At 45.8% G+C, this 16,719-nt stretch overlaps 2 protein-coding genes across 8 annotated transcripts in view; both read left to right on the top strand.

Annotated features, from left to right (window-relative positions):
* LOC137607038 (toll-like receptor 13) overlaps positions 1–5,152 on the top strand; it is a 5,530-nt gene extending 378 nt beyond the window's left edge. Inside the window, exons 1-4 of one of the 5 annotated variants that reach the window (XM_068332483.1) lie at positions 1–146; positions 2,793–3,273; positions 3,946–4,063; positions 4,211–5,152. The exon at positions 1–146 is cut by the window's left edge and continues 378 nt beyond it. In XM_068332483.1, the coding sequence (XP_068188584.1) occupies positions 2,823–3,273; positions 3,946–4,063; positions 4,211–4,442 (801 nt within the window). In that variant the 5' untranslated portion in view covers positions 1–146; positions 2,793–2,822 and the 3' untranslated portion in view covers positions 4,443–5,152. Of the gene's footprint in view, positions 147–422; positions 562–783; positions 3,274–3,945; positions 4,064–4,210 lie in introns of those variants that run through there. The other 4 variants (XM_068332481.1, XM_068332482.1, XM_068332479.1 and 1 more) reach the window with 4 other exon arrangements.
* A 432-nt stretch (positions 5,153–5,584) lies between these two features.
* Positions 5,585–14,452, top strand: plekho1a (pleckstrin homology domain containing, family O member 1a). Of its 3 annotated transcripts, none has more exons than XM_068332499.1 (10): positions 5,585–5,776; positions 6,722–6,871; positions 8,737–8,877; positions 10,181–10,285; positions 10,376–10,477; positions 10,566–10,889; positions 10,998–11,095; positions 11,229–11,391; positions 11,488–11,600; positions 11,979–14,452. In XM_068332499.1, the coding sequence occupies exons 1-10, from the start codon at positions 5,750–5,752 to the stop codon at positions 12,784–12,786; spliced, it is 2,031 nt and encodes a 676-aa protein (XP_068188600.1). In that variant the 5' UTR covers positions 5,585–5,749; the 3' UTR covers positions 12,787–14,452. The 3 variants fall into 3 exon arrangements, with proteins under 3 accessions (XP_068188600.1, XP_068188598.1, XP_068188599.1); XM_068332497.1 differs by having other exon boundaries at positions 11,976–14,452; XM_068332498.1 differs by lacking the exon at positions 6,722–6,871 and having other exon boundaries at positions 11,976–14,452.
* The last annotated feature ends 2,267 nt before the right edge of the window (positions 14,453–16,719 follow it).

The following is a 16,719-nucleotide window of genomic DNA, read 5'->3' as shown; positions in this document are numbered from 1 at the left end:
AGTCACAAACAGAACGAGTGGAGCTGAAAGCCAACCTCACGTCTGAGCGCTTCCTCTTTTCACTGAGACAAACTGACCTCTTCCTTCCTGAAGAAACCAAACCACAGTCCTGAGGGTCTGCGGTCCGACCTCGGAGGAACGCACCGGTGAGTTCTCACTTTCATTCACATCCAGTCAATCCCAGAACCCCCAGCTCTGAACTGGGAGTGGAATCTGGGGCAGATTTTTAGCATTAAACAGATGAATGCAGCAGATATGAGACTCCAAGAGGTCTCTGATCTCCATCAGCTCCCATTCCTTCACCACTGCAGACCCAGAAACGAGGCTCCGGCAGCTCAGAACCGTCTGGATTCCAGGTTCTAGAACTGGAGGCTTTTGTCCGTGAGCGATGGGCTGAGATCCCTCAGGAACGCTGCCTGAAGCTGGAGTCTGGATCCGTATCAGATTTGCAGCTGAAGGTTCTCTGGATGGTCGTTGAGTTCTGGACCATCAGGAACTGTTCAGGGAAACCCTCCAATACCTGCTGTATTGATCTGTCATTGAAATCAATCAATAGTAGAGGTATTGATCGGATATGAACGTTGAATAGTTTTACTTCTGTCCTTTTCCTTCCTCCTTTAAACATTTAAACATTCTTGTTCAAGATCTCCAATCTGATTAACTTGGTAGATAAACGACATCATCATCATCATATGACATCACCTTTAGAAGCTACACACCAGTTAGCCTCAGAGCTGCTCGCGTAGCCGGATGTCTCTCACGTCTTCTGTTTTGGTCTTGTAGTTCTGCTCCTGGAGGTCACCATGTCAGCGATGATTCACCGTCAGACTTTTCTCGTCTTACTTCTGTGTTTGCCGCTTCGCTTTAACCCTTCGCTAGCTTTCTCCCTGAAACGCTGCACGGTCGACCCTTCCTTTCCCGTATTTGTGGTTGAATGCGTGAGCCGTGGCCTCAGGACCGTCCCGGATGACGTCCCCCAGGAGGCGGTAACGCTGGTTCTCAGCCAGAATCTGATTACGGAGATTAACAGGACCGATTTCAGCAGCTTAGCAAATCTCAGGTTTCTACAAATTCAAAACAACCTGATTTCCCGCGTGGAGGACGGAGCGTTCTCGGGTCTGGGTTTGATCCAGCTGGACATGGGTTCAAACCGACTCAGCAGCCTGACCGACGGCATGTTTCAGGGTCTGGAGAACCTGACTTACTTGTCTTTAGAGAAGAACGTCATCGCTTACATCTCGCCGCTGGCGTTCCAGCCTCTGATCAGTCTAGAGAAGTTAACGATGAATTATAATGATATAAACCAAATCGCGGCTATCGCACCGATTCTACAGCTGCCAAACATTCAACAGCTTCTAATCGGCTCCAACGGGTTAACGTCTTTTGATTCAGATGAGCTGTATTTAAATGAATCAAACGTCCGACTCCTGTTTTTAACCGGTACTGAACTGATGAGGTTCAGCCTCAAACGGGACGTCTTTCCTCACCTTCAGGACCTCCACATAACCACTGCAGCAAACTTTGAGTGGGACGTCCAGAACACAACCTTTCTACGGAACCTTACGTCTATATCTTTAGAGGCGTCTGACATCAGCAGGGAGATGTTGAGGAAGATGCTGAAGAGTACTGAGTCACTGCAAGAGCTGTCGATGGGTTATATGGAGGAGAAAGACGTCTTCGACATCGCCTGTCAGCTCCCTGGTCTGACGAGTCTGGAAATGATCGCGAATTCGTTTCTCAGTATAAACGAGACGGTTCTGCTGCCCTGCTCTCAACTGCTTCGACTGGATTTGTCAGGAAATAACATGGAAGGATTGTCTGACTTTGCATTTAGATCAATGAAACAACTGGAGAAGCTGAACTTAAACGAGAACTTCCTGAAGAAGGTCCCACCCGCCATCAGAGGCCTGGAAACCCTGGCGACCCTCGACCTGAGTACCAACTTCATCAGCGAGTTGGGCTGCTCCGACTTTTTAAATTTGACCAGTTTAATGACATTAAATCTGAAACAGAACCGCATTTCAATAGTTGATGGATCCGTTTTTAAAGATTTGACCAACTTGAGAGACTTAAATATTGGAGATAATGAAATTCATAGACTTAATAGTTTCTCAAACGTGAATTTGCAGAAACTAGAGTCTTTGGATTTGCACAACAACAAATTAATGCAACTTAAGACAAACAACTTCATGCACCTGTCTGCCCTCAAGACTTTGGACGTAGAATCGGACAGAAGATACGCTATTCATGGAGGAGCTTTCAACGGACTGGACAATCTTCAAACTCTCAGTGTTACGCCGTTCATATATGATAAAATGATTTTTCAACATGTTAACCTGACACGCCTTGAAAGCCTCAGACTGCACCTCACGTCTGTATATATAACCAAGAGTTCCAACTCAGAAGACGAACAACAGATTTCTGACTTTCCCTCCTTGAAGAACCTTATAATGGAGAGCTATGACGGACAGCAGCTCGTCCCTCCAAATGGGACTCTGCTAAAAGGTTTGAAGACTTTAGAGTATTTTACGGCGATCAGACTCTTCATAGATCCCCTTCATCCACACACATTTAACGGCACACCTGTCCTTAAAAGTCTCCAGATAACTGGGAGTAATCTAAGAGAAATAGACCCCGAGTTGTTTCAGCCAATCCCAAAACTGCAGGTTCTCAATCTGGCCCAAAACAGGCTCAGCTCGTTGGATTTTCTGGTTGAGGTCCAGCTGCCGACACTTAGCTGGTTGCTGCTGAGTAGCAACCAGCTAAGTGTGATCAACGTCACCGTCTTCCAGTCTCTCCCGGCGCTGATCTACCTGGACCTGATGGACAACCCTTTCGTTTGCGACTGCTCCAACGCTGCCTTTGTCCAGTGGGTGAAGACCAACAACCAGACGCAGGTAGCTAACGCCTACCAGTACGACTGCTCCTTCCCTCCAGCGAAACAAGGAACCAAGTTGCTGGACATGGATGCAGAGTCCTGTCGGACGGACGTCAACTTCTTCTGCTTTGTTTCCAGCACCTGTCTGGTTGTGCTTACTCTCTTTGTCCCCTTCACCTATCACTTTCTGAGGTGGCAGCTAGCGTATGCCTACTACCTCTTCCTGGCCTTCCTCTACGACAGCAGGAGGAGGAAGAAGGCGGATCATCTCCACTACGACGCCTTCATCTCCTACAACGTTCACGATGAGGCCTGGGTTTATGGAAAGATGCTCCCGGTGCTGGAGGGAGAGCAGGGCTTTAGACTCTGTCTGCACCACCGAGACTTCCAACCAGGTGAACAGGCTCTTCTTACCTGATGTTAGTGTGTTTGTCTTGGTTCCATGAATTCTCTGGTGACTTTCACGCAGGAAACCAAAGTTGGGTTTGTACCAGCGATATGTTAATGATAAATTTAGTCTTCATCTTGGTCCAGAGTCGAATGTCAAAGCAAGGCCACGTCCAAGCGAGCACACTGTGCTTTGGCCACGAGACTGCTAATCATTGGTTCCCCAGATAGAACTGAAGGTCTGAGTACCAGCTGTCCTTAGGAACCTTCAGAGAAACCGGATACAAGATGGGTTAGGTTAGATTGGGTTGGGTTATATTATATTATATTATATTATATTATATTATATTATATTATATTATATTATATTAGATTAGATTAGATTAGATTAGATTAGATTAGATTAGAATGAGTTAGGTTAGGTTAGGTTAGAGTAGATTACATTAGATTGATTTAGGTTAGGTTCAGTTCGGTGGTGTTTGAGTTAGGCTAGGTGAGGACAAGTTGAGTTTGGGTTAGAGTTAGAGTTAGGTGAGGTTGGGTTGGTTTAGATTGGGTTTGGTTGATTTAGGTTTAGTTAGTTTAGGCTGGTTTTGTTGGTTTAGGCTGGTTTAGGTTAGGGTTTCTGGTTATCAGGAGCTCTTCCAGGGCCCCATGCAGTGACCTGTGGTTCTCCACAGGTAAGCCCATCATAGAGAACATCACTGACGCCATCTACGGTAGCAGGAAGACCATCTGTGTGATCAGCCGCTGCTACCTCCAGAGCGAGTGGTGCTCCAGAGAGATTCAGATGGCCAGGTGGGGGCACTGCTGAGGCAACCTGGACCAGAGCCGCCCTAACTGTCCACTGCTGTTCTCCGTTCTGCTTGCTACTGCTGCTATTATATGATTGGACGATCCCTGTTGGGGGCAGGTCTTGACCGTTTGTCCTGTGTGTTGCTGCAGCTTCCGTCTGTTTGACGAGCTGAAGGACGTGTTGATCCTGCTGTTCGTGGAGGACATCCCGGCCCACCAGCTGTCGCCGTACTACCGCATGAGGAGGATGCTGAAGAGGCGGTCCTACCTGAGCTGGGCTCAGGCCGGCGGACACGCCGGGATCTTCTGGCAGAACGTCTGCAGAGCTCTGGAGAACGAAGATGCCGAAAATACCAACATCCTGACAGGACCAGAATGTTGAGACCACTGAGTCAGCGAAACATGTGGGGCTACAGGAACCAGACTGACCCAAGAACACGAGACTCTGGTTCTGCTTTTGGTTCTGCTTCTTAACTTTAAACTGTTCCAGGAAGTGAAACCAAATCCAGGAAGTTCATCTGACAAAAACAAACATCAGGAAGTGCGCTACGTTCTGTGAGTCTTGGATTTTCGTGAGACACAAAAGTGTTTTAAACAGTCTATCAGAGTGTTTTAAAGGTCACACAGATAGAAGGTGGTTTAATAAATGCGTAAATTACCGTAAATAATAAGTTAGCTTGTCGCGATATCGCGGAATTCGTTAATCAGCTGTGGTTTTTGGAACGCATTAACCACGAGGAACTAGGGATCACTATATATGTATTCATGATCAGAATATTAGCAAATGATCAAATAAATATACAGTATATACACATGCATATGAATATATAATCGGATCTGACCAGATTTGATCATACATACTATATATATCATATCTATGTGTATATGTGTTCAAAAAATGACAGACAATATTATTTTATCAAAATACTCATTAATCGAAGTGTCTTTTTCAGTCTATTTAAGACAAATTCAACAGTTTGAAACATTAATAAATTTAATTATTATCATGTAAACTTGTGAATTGAGGGTCATCAGGACAAAAAAAGATTTGATTAACTCGTTTTTTCTGTTTGTTCACTTTGGGATTTGAAAATCAATAAAAAGAAATTAATTTTGAAAGCATTTCTTCACAACTTTTCACATTTCCATATAAAGACACAGAAAGGATTATTCCATACAGGTTGAGTTTACAGTCTGATTTGTTTGGCTGTAAACTATTCTACTCATTTATAGGGTGACCATTTCATCGATCAATAGTCTGATTTAATCGATCCGTTGGAGAGCTTTGTTCGCTCTTTGCCACCAGGGGGCGACGTCGCGCCTTTATAGACCACAGGCGCGTCCGCGCATCAGAGCGTGTGCATGTGAGTTGGCAGCGAGAGCATCTGTTTCCACACACACACACACACACACACACACACACACACACACACACACACACACACACACACACACACACACACACACACACACACACACACACACCCGGTGTGATGCTGCAGCTCAGACAACAGACGCGGGGCTGCGGAGGAACCGGACGCACCAACGGACTCCGACTCCGGGATCTCGCCGGTACAGAGCTCCCCTGACCGGCCGAACCCGCCACCGGGGCCGGGCCGAACCTCACCCCGTCGGTGTGATTGTCCCCAGAGCCCCCGGGGGGGGGGGACGAAGAGAAGCGGGGGGAGGATGAAGAAGAGCAACCAGAGCAGACGGGTAGGAGCGTTTCCGTCACTCCTTCATCTGACGGGAACACGAACATCCCATAATAATTCTCCCGGTGTGATTAACGTTCAGGCAGCAGAGGCGTTCACGGCGCCTCCGTCAGAAACAGGACAGGGAACCTTAAATCGGTGACTGATCACATTTAATGTAGATTTTATTTTAAAATTATCCGTTTACTTTTTAAAAAAAAATCTTCATTCAATTTTATTCAATATTTTCTATTAATTATCTTTTTTTGTTCTTTTGAAACAGAACGGGTGTTGTTCTTCAATCTGACCGGTGTCGGTTCGGTTGTGACCCAAACAAACAGAACTTGTTTGTGTTGTGAGCGTTACTATGGAAACTATTCACATTCAAAACAAGCATGCAGTTAGCTATGTCAGCTAAATTAGCTACGGCTAAACGAGCTAGCTCCGTCAGCTAAAATAAATTAGTTTTATGACCCAAAGGTCCAGCTAAGATCTTGAATTATTCAGATTTTCAAACTTAATTTAATGTTATTTAATGTTATTTAACTGATGTTAACTGACGTTAACTGACGTTAACTGACGTTAACTGACGTTAACTGACGTTAACTGACGTTAACTGACGTTAACTGACGTTAACTGACGTTAACTGACGTTAACTGACGTTAACTGACGTTAACTGACGTTAACTGACGTCACATGAACAAACAGGAAGTCAGTCGTTCTGGTTTTAGAGGATTTATTTCACACTTTTTTAGCACCATTTCGTCTCACCTGGTGGATGCAGGTGGATTCCGAGCATCTGTGGTCACATGACCAGACTGAACTGGACTGACCAATCAGAAGCAGCGTCCAGGCTGGTTTAATGTCAATGATTATCAATCTACCAGCAGGGTTCCTCTGTGACTCTACTGGTTTTTGTCTGACTCTACTGGTTCCTCTGTGACTCTACTGGTCTTTACTGGTCCAGGGGGCCCAGGACTCGACCCAGCTGGTGGTCCAGCAGCCGGAGAAGGTGGGCTGGATCAGGAAGTTCTGCGGCCGGGGGATCTTCAGGGAGCTGTGGAGGAACCGCTACGTGGTTCTGAGAGGAGAGCAGCTCTTCATCTCCGACAAGGAGGTGAGGCCCCGCCCTCATCAGTATCCCTCCCTTTGAGGTTGTCATGACAACACCTCAGCCTCTTGCGGTGTGTTGGACAGGACAGAGGATTGTGGGTGGACTTCTGGTGCGTCTCTTAGCATGTTTAGCATCACAGACACTGAACGCTCCTGATGTGTTTCTCCTCTGAGACCTTTCCAAACATCTGAGTCAGACTCGGGTCATGTGACCTGTGATGTAATGCTGGGGCTTAAAAACGTCCGGCGACGCCAGTGGTCCGAGATAAAATTAGATTTTAGCGGAGAGAGAGTTTTATCGGCTTTCCTTCTGCACAGATGAACACGGAGGCTGCTGGCCGAGCAGTCGACATGTGAGTGTAGCTCCGCCCCCTGAGCCTGACGTTAAACATGCTAATACCTGAAGCTAAACATGCTAACACCTGAAGCTAAACACACCAACACCTGGAACTAAGAACGCAAACACTTGAAGCTAAACACGCTAACCCCTAAAGCTAAACATGCTAACAGCTGAAGCTGATTTAAACTGACTAAACAGGTCGCAAGACTCATGGTCCAGTACCTGATGTAGTTTAGTACAGGTGTAGTTTAGTACAGGTGTAGTTTAGTACAGGTGTAGTTTAGTACGGGTGTAGTTTAGTACGGGTGTAGTTTAGTACGGGTGTAGTTTAGTACGGGTGTAGTTTAGTACGGGTGTAGTTTAGTACGGGTGTAGTTTAGTACGGGTGTAGTTTAGTACGGGTGTAGTTTAGTACGGGTGTAGTTTAGTACGGGTGTAGTTTAGTACAGGTGTAGTTTAGTACAGGTGTAGTTTAGTACAGGTGTAGTTTAGTACAGGTGTAGTTTAGTACAGGTTTAGTTTAGTACAGGTGTAGTTTAGTACAGGTGTAGTTTAGGACCAGGTGTAGTTTAGTACTGGTGTAGTTTAGGACCAGGTGTAGTTTAGTACTGGTGTAGTTTAGGACCAGGTGTAGTTTAGTACTGGTGTAGTTTAGGACCAGGTGTAGTTTAGGACCAGGTGTAGTTTAGTACTGGTGTAGTTTAGTACGGGTGTAGTTTAGTACGGGTGTAGTTTAGGACCAGGTGTAGTTTAGTACAGGTGTAGTTTAGTACAGGTGTAGTTTAGTACAGGTGTAGTTTAGGACCAGGTGTAGTTTAGTACGGGTGTAGTTAGTACAGGTGTAGTTTAGTACAGGTGTAGTTTAGGACCAGGTGTAGTTTAGTACGGGTGTAGTTTAGTACAGGTGTAGTTTAGGACCAGGTGTAGTTTAGTACAGGTGTAGTTTAGGACCAGGTGTAGTTTAGTACAGGTGTAGTTTAGTACAGGTGTAGTTTAGGACCAGGTGTAGTTTAGTACGGGCGTAGTTAGTACAGGTGTAGTTAGTACAGGTGTAGTTTAGGACCAGGTGTAGTTTAGTACGGGTGTAGTTTAGTACAGGTGTAGTTTTGGACCAGGTGTAGTTTAGTACAGGTGTAGTTTGGGACCAGGGGTAGTTTAGTACAGGTGTAGTTTAGTACAGGTGTAGTTTAGTACAGGTGTAGTTTAGTACAGGTGTAGTTTTGATCTGAACTCTTGGATTCGTCACGTTTTCCTCCTCAGGAACTTTTTGCTCACATGTGAACGTTCTGGGACTGATATCGACAGGCATTAACACGTGACACACACACACACACACAAACACACACACACACACACACACACACACGCACACACGCACACACACACACACCCTGCATCAGTTCCAATAAACAGCTGTGAGGCCATCAATAACTCCACATGTGCTTCTGTGTGTGTGTCTGTGTGTGTGTGTGTTCCATAACTGTCTTTGGGTGGAGCCTGGGTCTGACCTTTGACCCCTGTGTTTCCAGGTGAAGGATGAGCGGCGGGCTCAGGAGGTCTTCCAGCTGCTCGACTTCGAGCGCTCAGAGGAGCTCAGGAAGGCCAAGAGTCGCAGCAAGAAGAACCACAGCCGCTTCACGCTGCTGCGCTGCCGGCGGCCCGGCAACACCGTGAGTACGCCCAGAGGTCACCTGGAGGTCACCTGTGGGGGCGGAGCTAGTGGGGTTAGCAACCAGAGCAGAGCCAGAAGGGAGCGATGAAGTTATAAATACTATTTAAGAAATTGAAAAACCATTTTTAAACAGAATGAAATCTTTTTTCACCAGCAGGTACGCTGTTCCCCGTCATATTGCGGTGTGCTAGCTTGCTAACATGTCTTTTCCGTGTTCACATGCTAGCACAAGAAAAAGAACATTTACAACTATTACACACAGAGACGAGGTGCTCGTTCTCCACTTCTACAGCTTTCCTGTCTTTATCTGCGTTCCTGATGTCCAAACTCACTCATTAGCTTTCTTAGCATACTATTATCATCCTATTAGCATGTTATTAGCATGTTATTGGTCCCAGGCTCGGCTGACTTGAGGAGTCTTCTGAGCTCAGATCACCCGACCCTGGTGGCTTCACGCTGTCACGTCATTGGTGGATTTCATCTCGCCTCTCAGGATTGGTGGGTTTGAGTTAGTCCAGTGATTGGCTGAGCAGCCGTGTTTTTTTTCTTCTGGTGAAAGCTCTAATCCTCAGATCCTATTAGTCTGTCAGAGGACGAGTTACAGCAGAATAATCCGTGGACACTTTCACATGTTGGTCTCTCTCTCTCTCTCTCTCCGTTTTATCACGGCGTGCTGCCATAAAATCTGAATGAGATATTAAGGGAGTCCGTTTGTAGTTCCCTGAAGTCAGGAGCTTTTATTTTTCTCGTATTTTTTAATGTGAACTTTATTCTCTTTATTGTTGTTGTTCTTGTTGTTCTTTGTCTTTGTCTTCTACTTTCACGGGTCAAGGGGGTTTCTGTAGCCTACCCCATCAGACCTACGGGCCAGTGGTTGTGGGTCGTCTTCCTGTAGGAACTAAATGATGTAGGAACCAATGCTGGCCGGGTCAGGTTTCTGTCTGGAAGAATTAACTGACACTAACACTGAACTCTGAATGTTTTGCTAGTTGATGTTAACCATTGGTGGAGTTAACGAAGAAACTTAATGAAATAAGACAGAGTCATCAAACATCAAGGGGCGTGTCTGACTTTTAATGGCCAGGAAGTGACATCAGCATTACTTTTCCTGGTCAGTCTGAGGGAATAGAACTTTAGTATTTAGAGTAATAATGACATTTAAATGACCTCCAATGGAGATGAAGACTGGAATAACAACTGACGAACAATTCAACTTACAAACTACCTTTAGGAACTGGTTGTGTTCATAGGTTGAGGACTTCTTATATGTACTTTGTTGACCACTTTGTTCTCTTCTGCAGGTTCCCAACCTTGTGTTTCTGGCGGTAAGCCCCGAGGAAAAGGAATCATGGATCAACGCCCTCAATTTGGCGATTATCAGAGCCAAGAACCGTGTTTTAGATGAGGTATGGTGGACCTGTAGGTCAACCGGAGATGGACTTCATTAGTTAAAACCTCTGCAGAGATGTTAGAAGTCACTCTAAGTGTCTGTCTAGGTGACCATCAAGGAGGACAGTGCCCTGGTTCATCCCACCAGAGACCGGGCAAAGATCCCTCATGGCCGCAGGCTGCCAACCAGGGGGCACCTCCTCGCCGTGGTACTGTCTCTAGTGTCTTTGTGTTCTTACACCACCGTCTCACACAAGCTGTCTTTTTTGACCCCATCCTCTGACTGACCCACTTCAGGCTTCCACTTCCTCCCATGGCATGCTGACCCTTGACCTGGTTGCTGAGGAGGATGGTTTCTACCCGGAGTATGACGGCAACTCCCAGGGGTCCTGGGAAAACTGCTTCCAAATCGATGGAGACAGGGGTGGTTCTTTTGGACAGGTCTTCAGATCTACGGGGGTTGGAGTTCGTCAACGAGCCGGTACTGATGTGTCAAAGCTTCGAGTGACCACCAAGGAACCTAAGGTGAAGACCAGCAGTCTGCCTCGGGGAAGCGAGAGGTCCTGGGGTAAACACTCCCCCCTGGAGACCACCAAGGTCCAAAAGGTCCAGCAGGTGCAGGTTTGGAAGCTTTGACAAACAAGGGTTTGAAGGACCCAAGCCATACCGTCCTGCAACTTTCAGGCCTCACAGCTAAACCTGTCCTGACCTAAATCTATTGTTCCTCAGGCCCTTCAGGCTCAGTCTCGAACACCACAACCAGGAAAAAGGTTCAGCATGCAGGGCCGGAGTCGCTGTGCCTCCATGGATGAAGTTCTGTCCTCCAGGTACGCCAGCACCTGATTAAGCAACATCTTGTCATAACTTTTCCTTACCCAAAAACCACTTGGGCAACGACCATCCAGGAAGGCTTCTTTGTATCTCCAACTGTTATACCCTCTTCCTGCTTCCCATCTTCAGACCGGCAATGATTCGCTCTGAATTGCGCTCCGCCCTGCGTCGTAACCTGACCGAAGAGGAGTCAGGAGGCGGGGCTTCAGTCCAGCCGGTCGGCCAGCTGCAGAGCTTGATCGCCCAGAGGATGCAGCGAGCTCAGGAGCTGCTGGAGGAGATGAGGCTGCAGGTCAGATGGTCTTAAACTGTCACATGATATGAGAGGCCAGATTAAATGAGTAAAAATCACAAAAGCTTCGTTTTCAACCCTTTCTTTGATTGGCAGGAGCTCCAACAGGCCAAGGCAGAGCGAGAACGAGGAGGTAGCTCCCCTTACCTGAAGGGCATTGACTCCCCTCACCTCCACCACCTCAAGGGCTCCGACTCGCCTCACTCCAGGTCGGTACCTTCAACCTGACCATGACTGGACCTGAGTCTCAGTCGAGAATGGATCTCTGTAGAGATAGGGTCTTTGTAAAGACTATGTCCTTCTGGAGACCAGGTCCTTGTGAGGACCAAGTTTCAGAAGAGACCACGTCCTTGCAGACACTAGGTCTTTGTAGAGACCAGGTCTTTGTAGAGACCAGGTCCTTGTAGAGACCAGGTCTTTTTAGGGACCAGGTCCTTGTAGAGACCAGGTCTTTACCTACCAAAGCACATTGTTGGGTCTGACTTTGACAAATCAACATGAAAATCAGGGCTTGTCTGACTGAGATCAGTAAAGATGGAACCTTTAGAGGAGCTGTAGAACCAAACTAGCCTTGTCCTCTTTAGCAGGTCTTCTGGATCTCCGAGGAGCAGGAGCAGCGACTCTCCTCGTCACCGTGGCAAAGACTCTCCTCGCCTGAGAGGACGGGAGTCACCTCGATCCAAAGCTAAGAGGAATCGCTCAAAGGCGACCGACTCCCCCTGGTCCAGAGGATCCCATTCACCTGCCGCTAAAGCCAACGACAGTCCTAGACAAAAGGACTCAAGTCGCCTTACTGCAGCCGAGCCCCCTCAGATGAAGACCTTCGATCCAGGAAGTTCCCCAAAACTCAAGGGTTCGACCTCTTTTCCGAACAAGGAGGATGATTCTGTCCAGAAGTCACCTGAAACCCCTCGTCGTGGATCCGACTCCTCTCAGGTTATGGGATGTGATTCCGGCCAAATCAGTGAAGTGAGCTCACCTTGTCCAGGGAGCAGCAAGGAGTCACCCAGTCAAGACTCCCCAAGTCCTTCTGGATCCTTCGAGTGTTCAATGCCAAAAAGCCCGGACAAGAACCACTTGTCTCCACCGCCGCCCTCCTCGCCTCCTTCCCTGCTGTCCGAGGAGGACATGGAGGTGGTAAACCGGCGCGCCGAGGCTGAGCGCCTGCTGGAGGAGGCCGTATCATCGTGGAAGGAAGCCCAGGAGGTCCTCCAGGAAGTCAAGGAGCTCCAGAGCCAGACACTCCGACGGCAGCGCAGGAGGACTTATGAAAAGATGACACCAGCGGAAGCCGCGTTGCCCACGACTACCGTGGGAGCAGATGAAGACGACATGCCCACCTCGCCAACATCACCTGAGGAGGAAGAGGAGGAGGAGGAGTCCGAGACGCTTTGAAGACAATTTACTTGTCTTCACCTTGAAGTCCAGAGGTGCTTGGACGCACCTGAACACCCCCGTCCATGACGGACGATTTTGAAGCCAGCGATTCCGTTCTTCCCCGGAGGTTCGATGCCTTTCGTCCTCCACAGCGCACTAAACCCACTCCTGCTGCTAGTTGTGAAGATGCCACGTAAATTTGCGTCAACGTGTTTTAACGGAGAGCCACGCCCTTCGGCGTCCTCTACCGATGCTGCAACGGCGCGAGACGCGTCCCCCCAGGTGCGTCTTCCCCCGTCCAGTTTTGAAAGCAATATCTGAAAAGGACAAGTTGTCATTTGAAGACAATTTTTTTCCAAGCAAAGATGTCAATGTTTATACAATTTTTTCAATCTGACAAAAGCACAACGGCACTAAGGAACGCTAGGGTTCCTACGGGGACAGGGGGCGGGGCTTTTTAAACTATAGTCCACTCAGACTTACTTTTAATGATCTATTCATTTACTTCTCGGTGTTTATTCTGTTTTCTTGCATGACGTTTGTAAATTGTACATCCTGGATTGAGTCCTAGCGTCCTCCTCTGATGTTCTTCCGGTTCCCTGTTGGTTCCAGCAGGTCGATGAAGATGATGAAGCTACAATAAAAATCAGGGAGTTCCAGGTTCTACCAGCAATAAATAAAAATAAACTGTGGGTTCTTTTAGACCAATGCTGCTCAGCCCAGGAATTATTCACATGAAAGTAGTGGAGATGTAGCATTAGCATGTTAGCACAGGTTCTGTCTGTATGACAGGGTCTCCAATTAGGTAAAAGAAACACGCTGGACTCGCCTCTAAGGCTGATGGTCATCTCAGAGCTGCGTTCAACCAAACAAAACACTGATGTTGAGGAAATCTACGTCTAAACTTAATTTTCAATCACAAACATCAAACTGAATTAGAGGAAATAGTTTCTGCACATCAAAATGTATTTTCTCTGTTAAAATATAACATTTTATTTCAAACATTTCGTGTAGTTTTTTGGAAATGTAGGTAAAATGAGGATTTTTTGATGCATCAGCTGATCGGTGAAGTGATAATTACATGTTTTGTTCTTTAAAAAAATTCACATTATTTCTCTGAGTTTCTGCAGTCGCTGTTTTAATGTTTTCATTTTTAGTGTTTTTGCACATTTGTCAGGATTATCCTGATGACGTCGGTGATGAAGAAGAAATGCTTGAATATTACAGAGTTTTTGTGACGTAAATGATGTTGTGAAAATAATGGAACTAAACCCATGATTCCAAAATGCTGGTGCGCTGGAAATGTTTTTCATAAATTAAATTTCAGAATTAGTGAATGAAAACAAGGTGGAATCAGTTTGTAGCATTTGATGTTTACATCATTTTACAGCCTCTCAATGTTTATGGAATCATGGTTTTTAAGCTTTTGTTTTAATTTATGCACATTTATCTTCCGTGACCAGAATCCACTGTATTTAACACACCTGGTCAACATATAGAAAGAAGTTTTGTTGAGTGTTTTATTTATTTCTCACTAAATTTATTTAAAGAACATTTATTTCTTGATGTTGTTCAATGATGTTGTGTGATTTTCTGCATACAGAAATGCATTGTGGGTAAATGGAGCCAAAAAACATTAAATTTGATCATTTTTTCACATAAAAATAAAAATAAAAATATTTGAGCTGCTGTTTAATGGATTTATTCTGTACTGAGAAACATAAAAGGGAGTGAGTGAGTAGTTTTAAATTTTTCATATATCTTTTAAGTTTTGCTTCAGTCCTGCATCGTATTTAGTCACATTTTGCTGTTTGTTTTTGTCTAAAATTCAGGAAATTTTACCTGTATTTTAATTTTCTAATTCAATTTAATAGATTAATATATTTTTAATGATCATTATTACTACGCCTATAATAATAAGTATTATAATTAGTAGTATGTTATTATCATCATTATTATTATTGTTTTTGTTATTATTATTGTTATTATTATTGTTGTGTTTATTATTATTTTGTTATTATTACACAACAGTGACTCGTCACACGGTCGTGTTCAATTCTCACACTTCCTGGTTGTGATCACGTGACCCGGACAGCTGGAACGCGGAGCAGATGTAGGTCACCGCGAACAGATCTCTGCGTGACACAACCCCACCTCCACCACCGCGGAGCTGCGGACGCATGAACGCGTGGGGCGTTCACGCATGCCTGAGCATCTGTTAATGACTCATCAGCTACACACACACACACACACACACCACACACACACACACACACACACCACACACACACACACACACACACACACACACACACACACACACACACACACACACACACACACACACACACACACACACACACACACAGGTCCAGAAGGGAACTTGTGTGTGTTTATTTGAGCTAACCCAGCTAAAGCAGCTAATGTTAGCATGCTAGCATTAAATCTGATATTTCTAAAACTTTATTGTTTTATTTTATTCCAGAACTAAATGACCCAGTGCATTCTGGTCCCGCCTGAGATCCGGGACCAGAATGCACTGGGAGGAAACCAGTGGAGGAGGGTTCACACCAGAGATCAATCAATTATTTACTGCGTGTGTGTGTGTGTGTGTGTGTGTGTGTGTGTGTGTGTGTGTTCATGCTCGTTTGATGTGTTTCAGTTAATCCATCTCTTATTGAACGCTCAGCGCTCTGCCGGGTTTGAGCTCACGGATCTGGTTCAGGTTCTGGTTCTGGTTCTAATCCTGGATCTGGTTCTAGATCTGGCTCTGGTTCTTGTTCTGGCTCAGTTTTCTTGTTCTAGTTCCGGTTCTGGTTGTAGTTCCGGTTCTGGTTCTAGATCTTGTTCTGGTTGGTTCTGGTTCTGGTTCTGGTTCTGCAGCGGTGTGAACAGGTCACCGCTCTGGTCCAGATGAACAACGTCAGAATCAGGAGTGTGAGTCAGAGCCCCCCAGCGTCTGTTCAGAGCCCCGACCTCCTTCCTCTCCTCCTTCCTCTCCTCCTTCCTCTCCTCCTTCCTCTCCTCCTTCCTCTCCTCCTTCCTCTCCTCCTTCCTCTCCTCCTTCCTCTCCTCCTTCCTCTCCTGTCTTGTTTCCTCTTCCTGAATGAACGCGTCTGAAGTACGACAACATTTCTGACGGCCTCCTCCTGCTGAGTCACATGACAGGAACACACGGTCAAACATCACATGACCAAACTCACTGCTGGAGACGTCCAATCAGCTCCAGCCAATCCCATTTAGCCAGTAACAGTAACAGTCAGTAACAGTAACAGTCAGTAACAGTAACAGTCAGTAACAGTCAATAACAGTAACAGTCAGTAACAGTAACAGTCAGTAACAGTCAGTAACAATCAGTAACAATCAGTAACAATCAGTAACAGTCAGTAACAGTCAGTAACAGTCAGTAACAGTAACAGTCAGTAACAATGAGCTGCATTATTTAAACTCAGCCTGATTTTTTTGGGGGTGGAGCCCATCCATCAAAAAGGGGTGTGTCCCTGACAATCACAGCTTAAGGACGTGTCCAATCAGAGCAGCTGGAGTAACGGTGGGAAAATCGCCAGGGAGGCTCTGTGTGTGTGTGTGTGTGTGTGTGTGTGTGTGTGTGTGTGTGTGTGTGTGTGTGTGTGTGTGTGTGTGTGTGTGTGTGTGTGTGTGTGTGTGTGTGTGTGTGTGTGTGTGTGTGTGTGGTGTGTGGTGGGTCTCAGGTGTTTACATCCATTAAAGGATAATTCAGCGGTTTATTCTGGTGGGGTCGGAGGTCAAACGATCTGTCTCTTTAATTTTGTGACATTTTAATGATTTATTTTTTATTTTTGATCGGTTCTTGCTTTGTCAGCATCATTTTATAGTAAATCTTTAAACGATTTAAATGATTTAAAGTTATTGAAATGGCTTCAACACCACAGTTGAATTTATCACGTTTTAAATTATTATTTAACGGTTTTT

This window comes from Antennarius striatus, chromosome 14, assembly GCF_040054535.1.
Source record: "Antennarius striatus isolate MH-2024 chromosome 14, ASM4005453v1, whole genome shotgun sequence".
In the NCBI taxonomy this organism is placed as follows: Eukaryota; Metazoa; Chordata; class Actinopteri; order Lophiiformes; family Antennariidae; genus Antennarius; species Antennarius striatus.
Note: the sequence above shows the minus strand (reverse complement) of the source record. Positions and strands in the feature narration are given on the sequence as shown.

Bases quoted from the DNA above. Each gene is read 5' to 3' on its own strand.
- plekho1a (XM_068332497.1), top strand. From the start codon at position 5,750: ATGAAGAAGAGCAACCAGAGCAGACGG. The intron at 5,777-6,721 runs GTAGGAGCGTTT...TTACTGGTCCAG, and splicing joins AGAGCAACCAGAGCAGACGG to GGGGCCCAGGACTCGACCCA. The intron at 10,286-10,375 runs GTATGGTGGACC...GTGTCTGTCTAG, and splicing joins AGAACCGTGTTTTAGATGAG to GTGACCATCAAGGAGGACAG.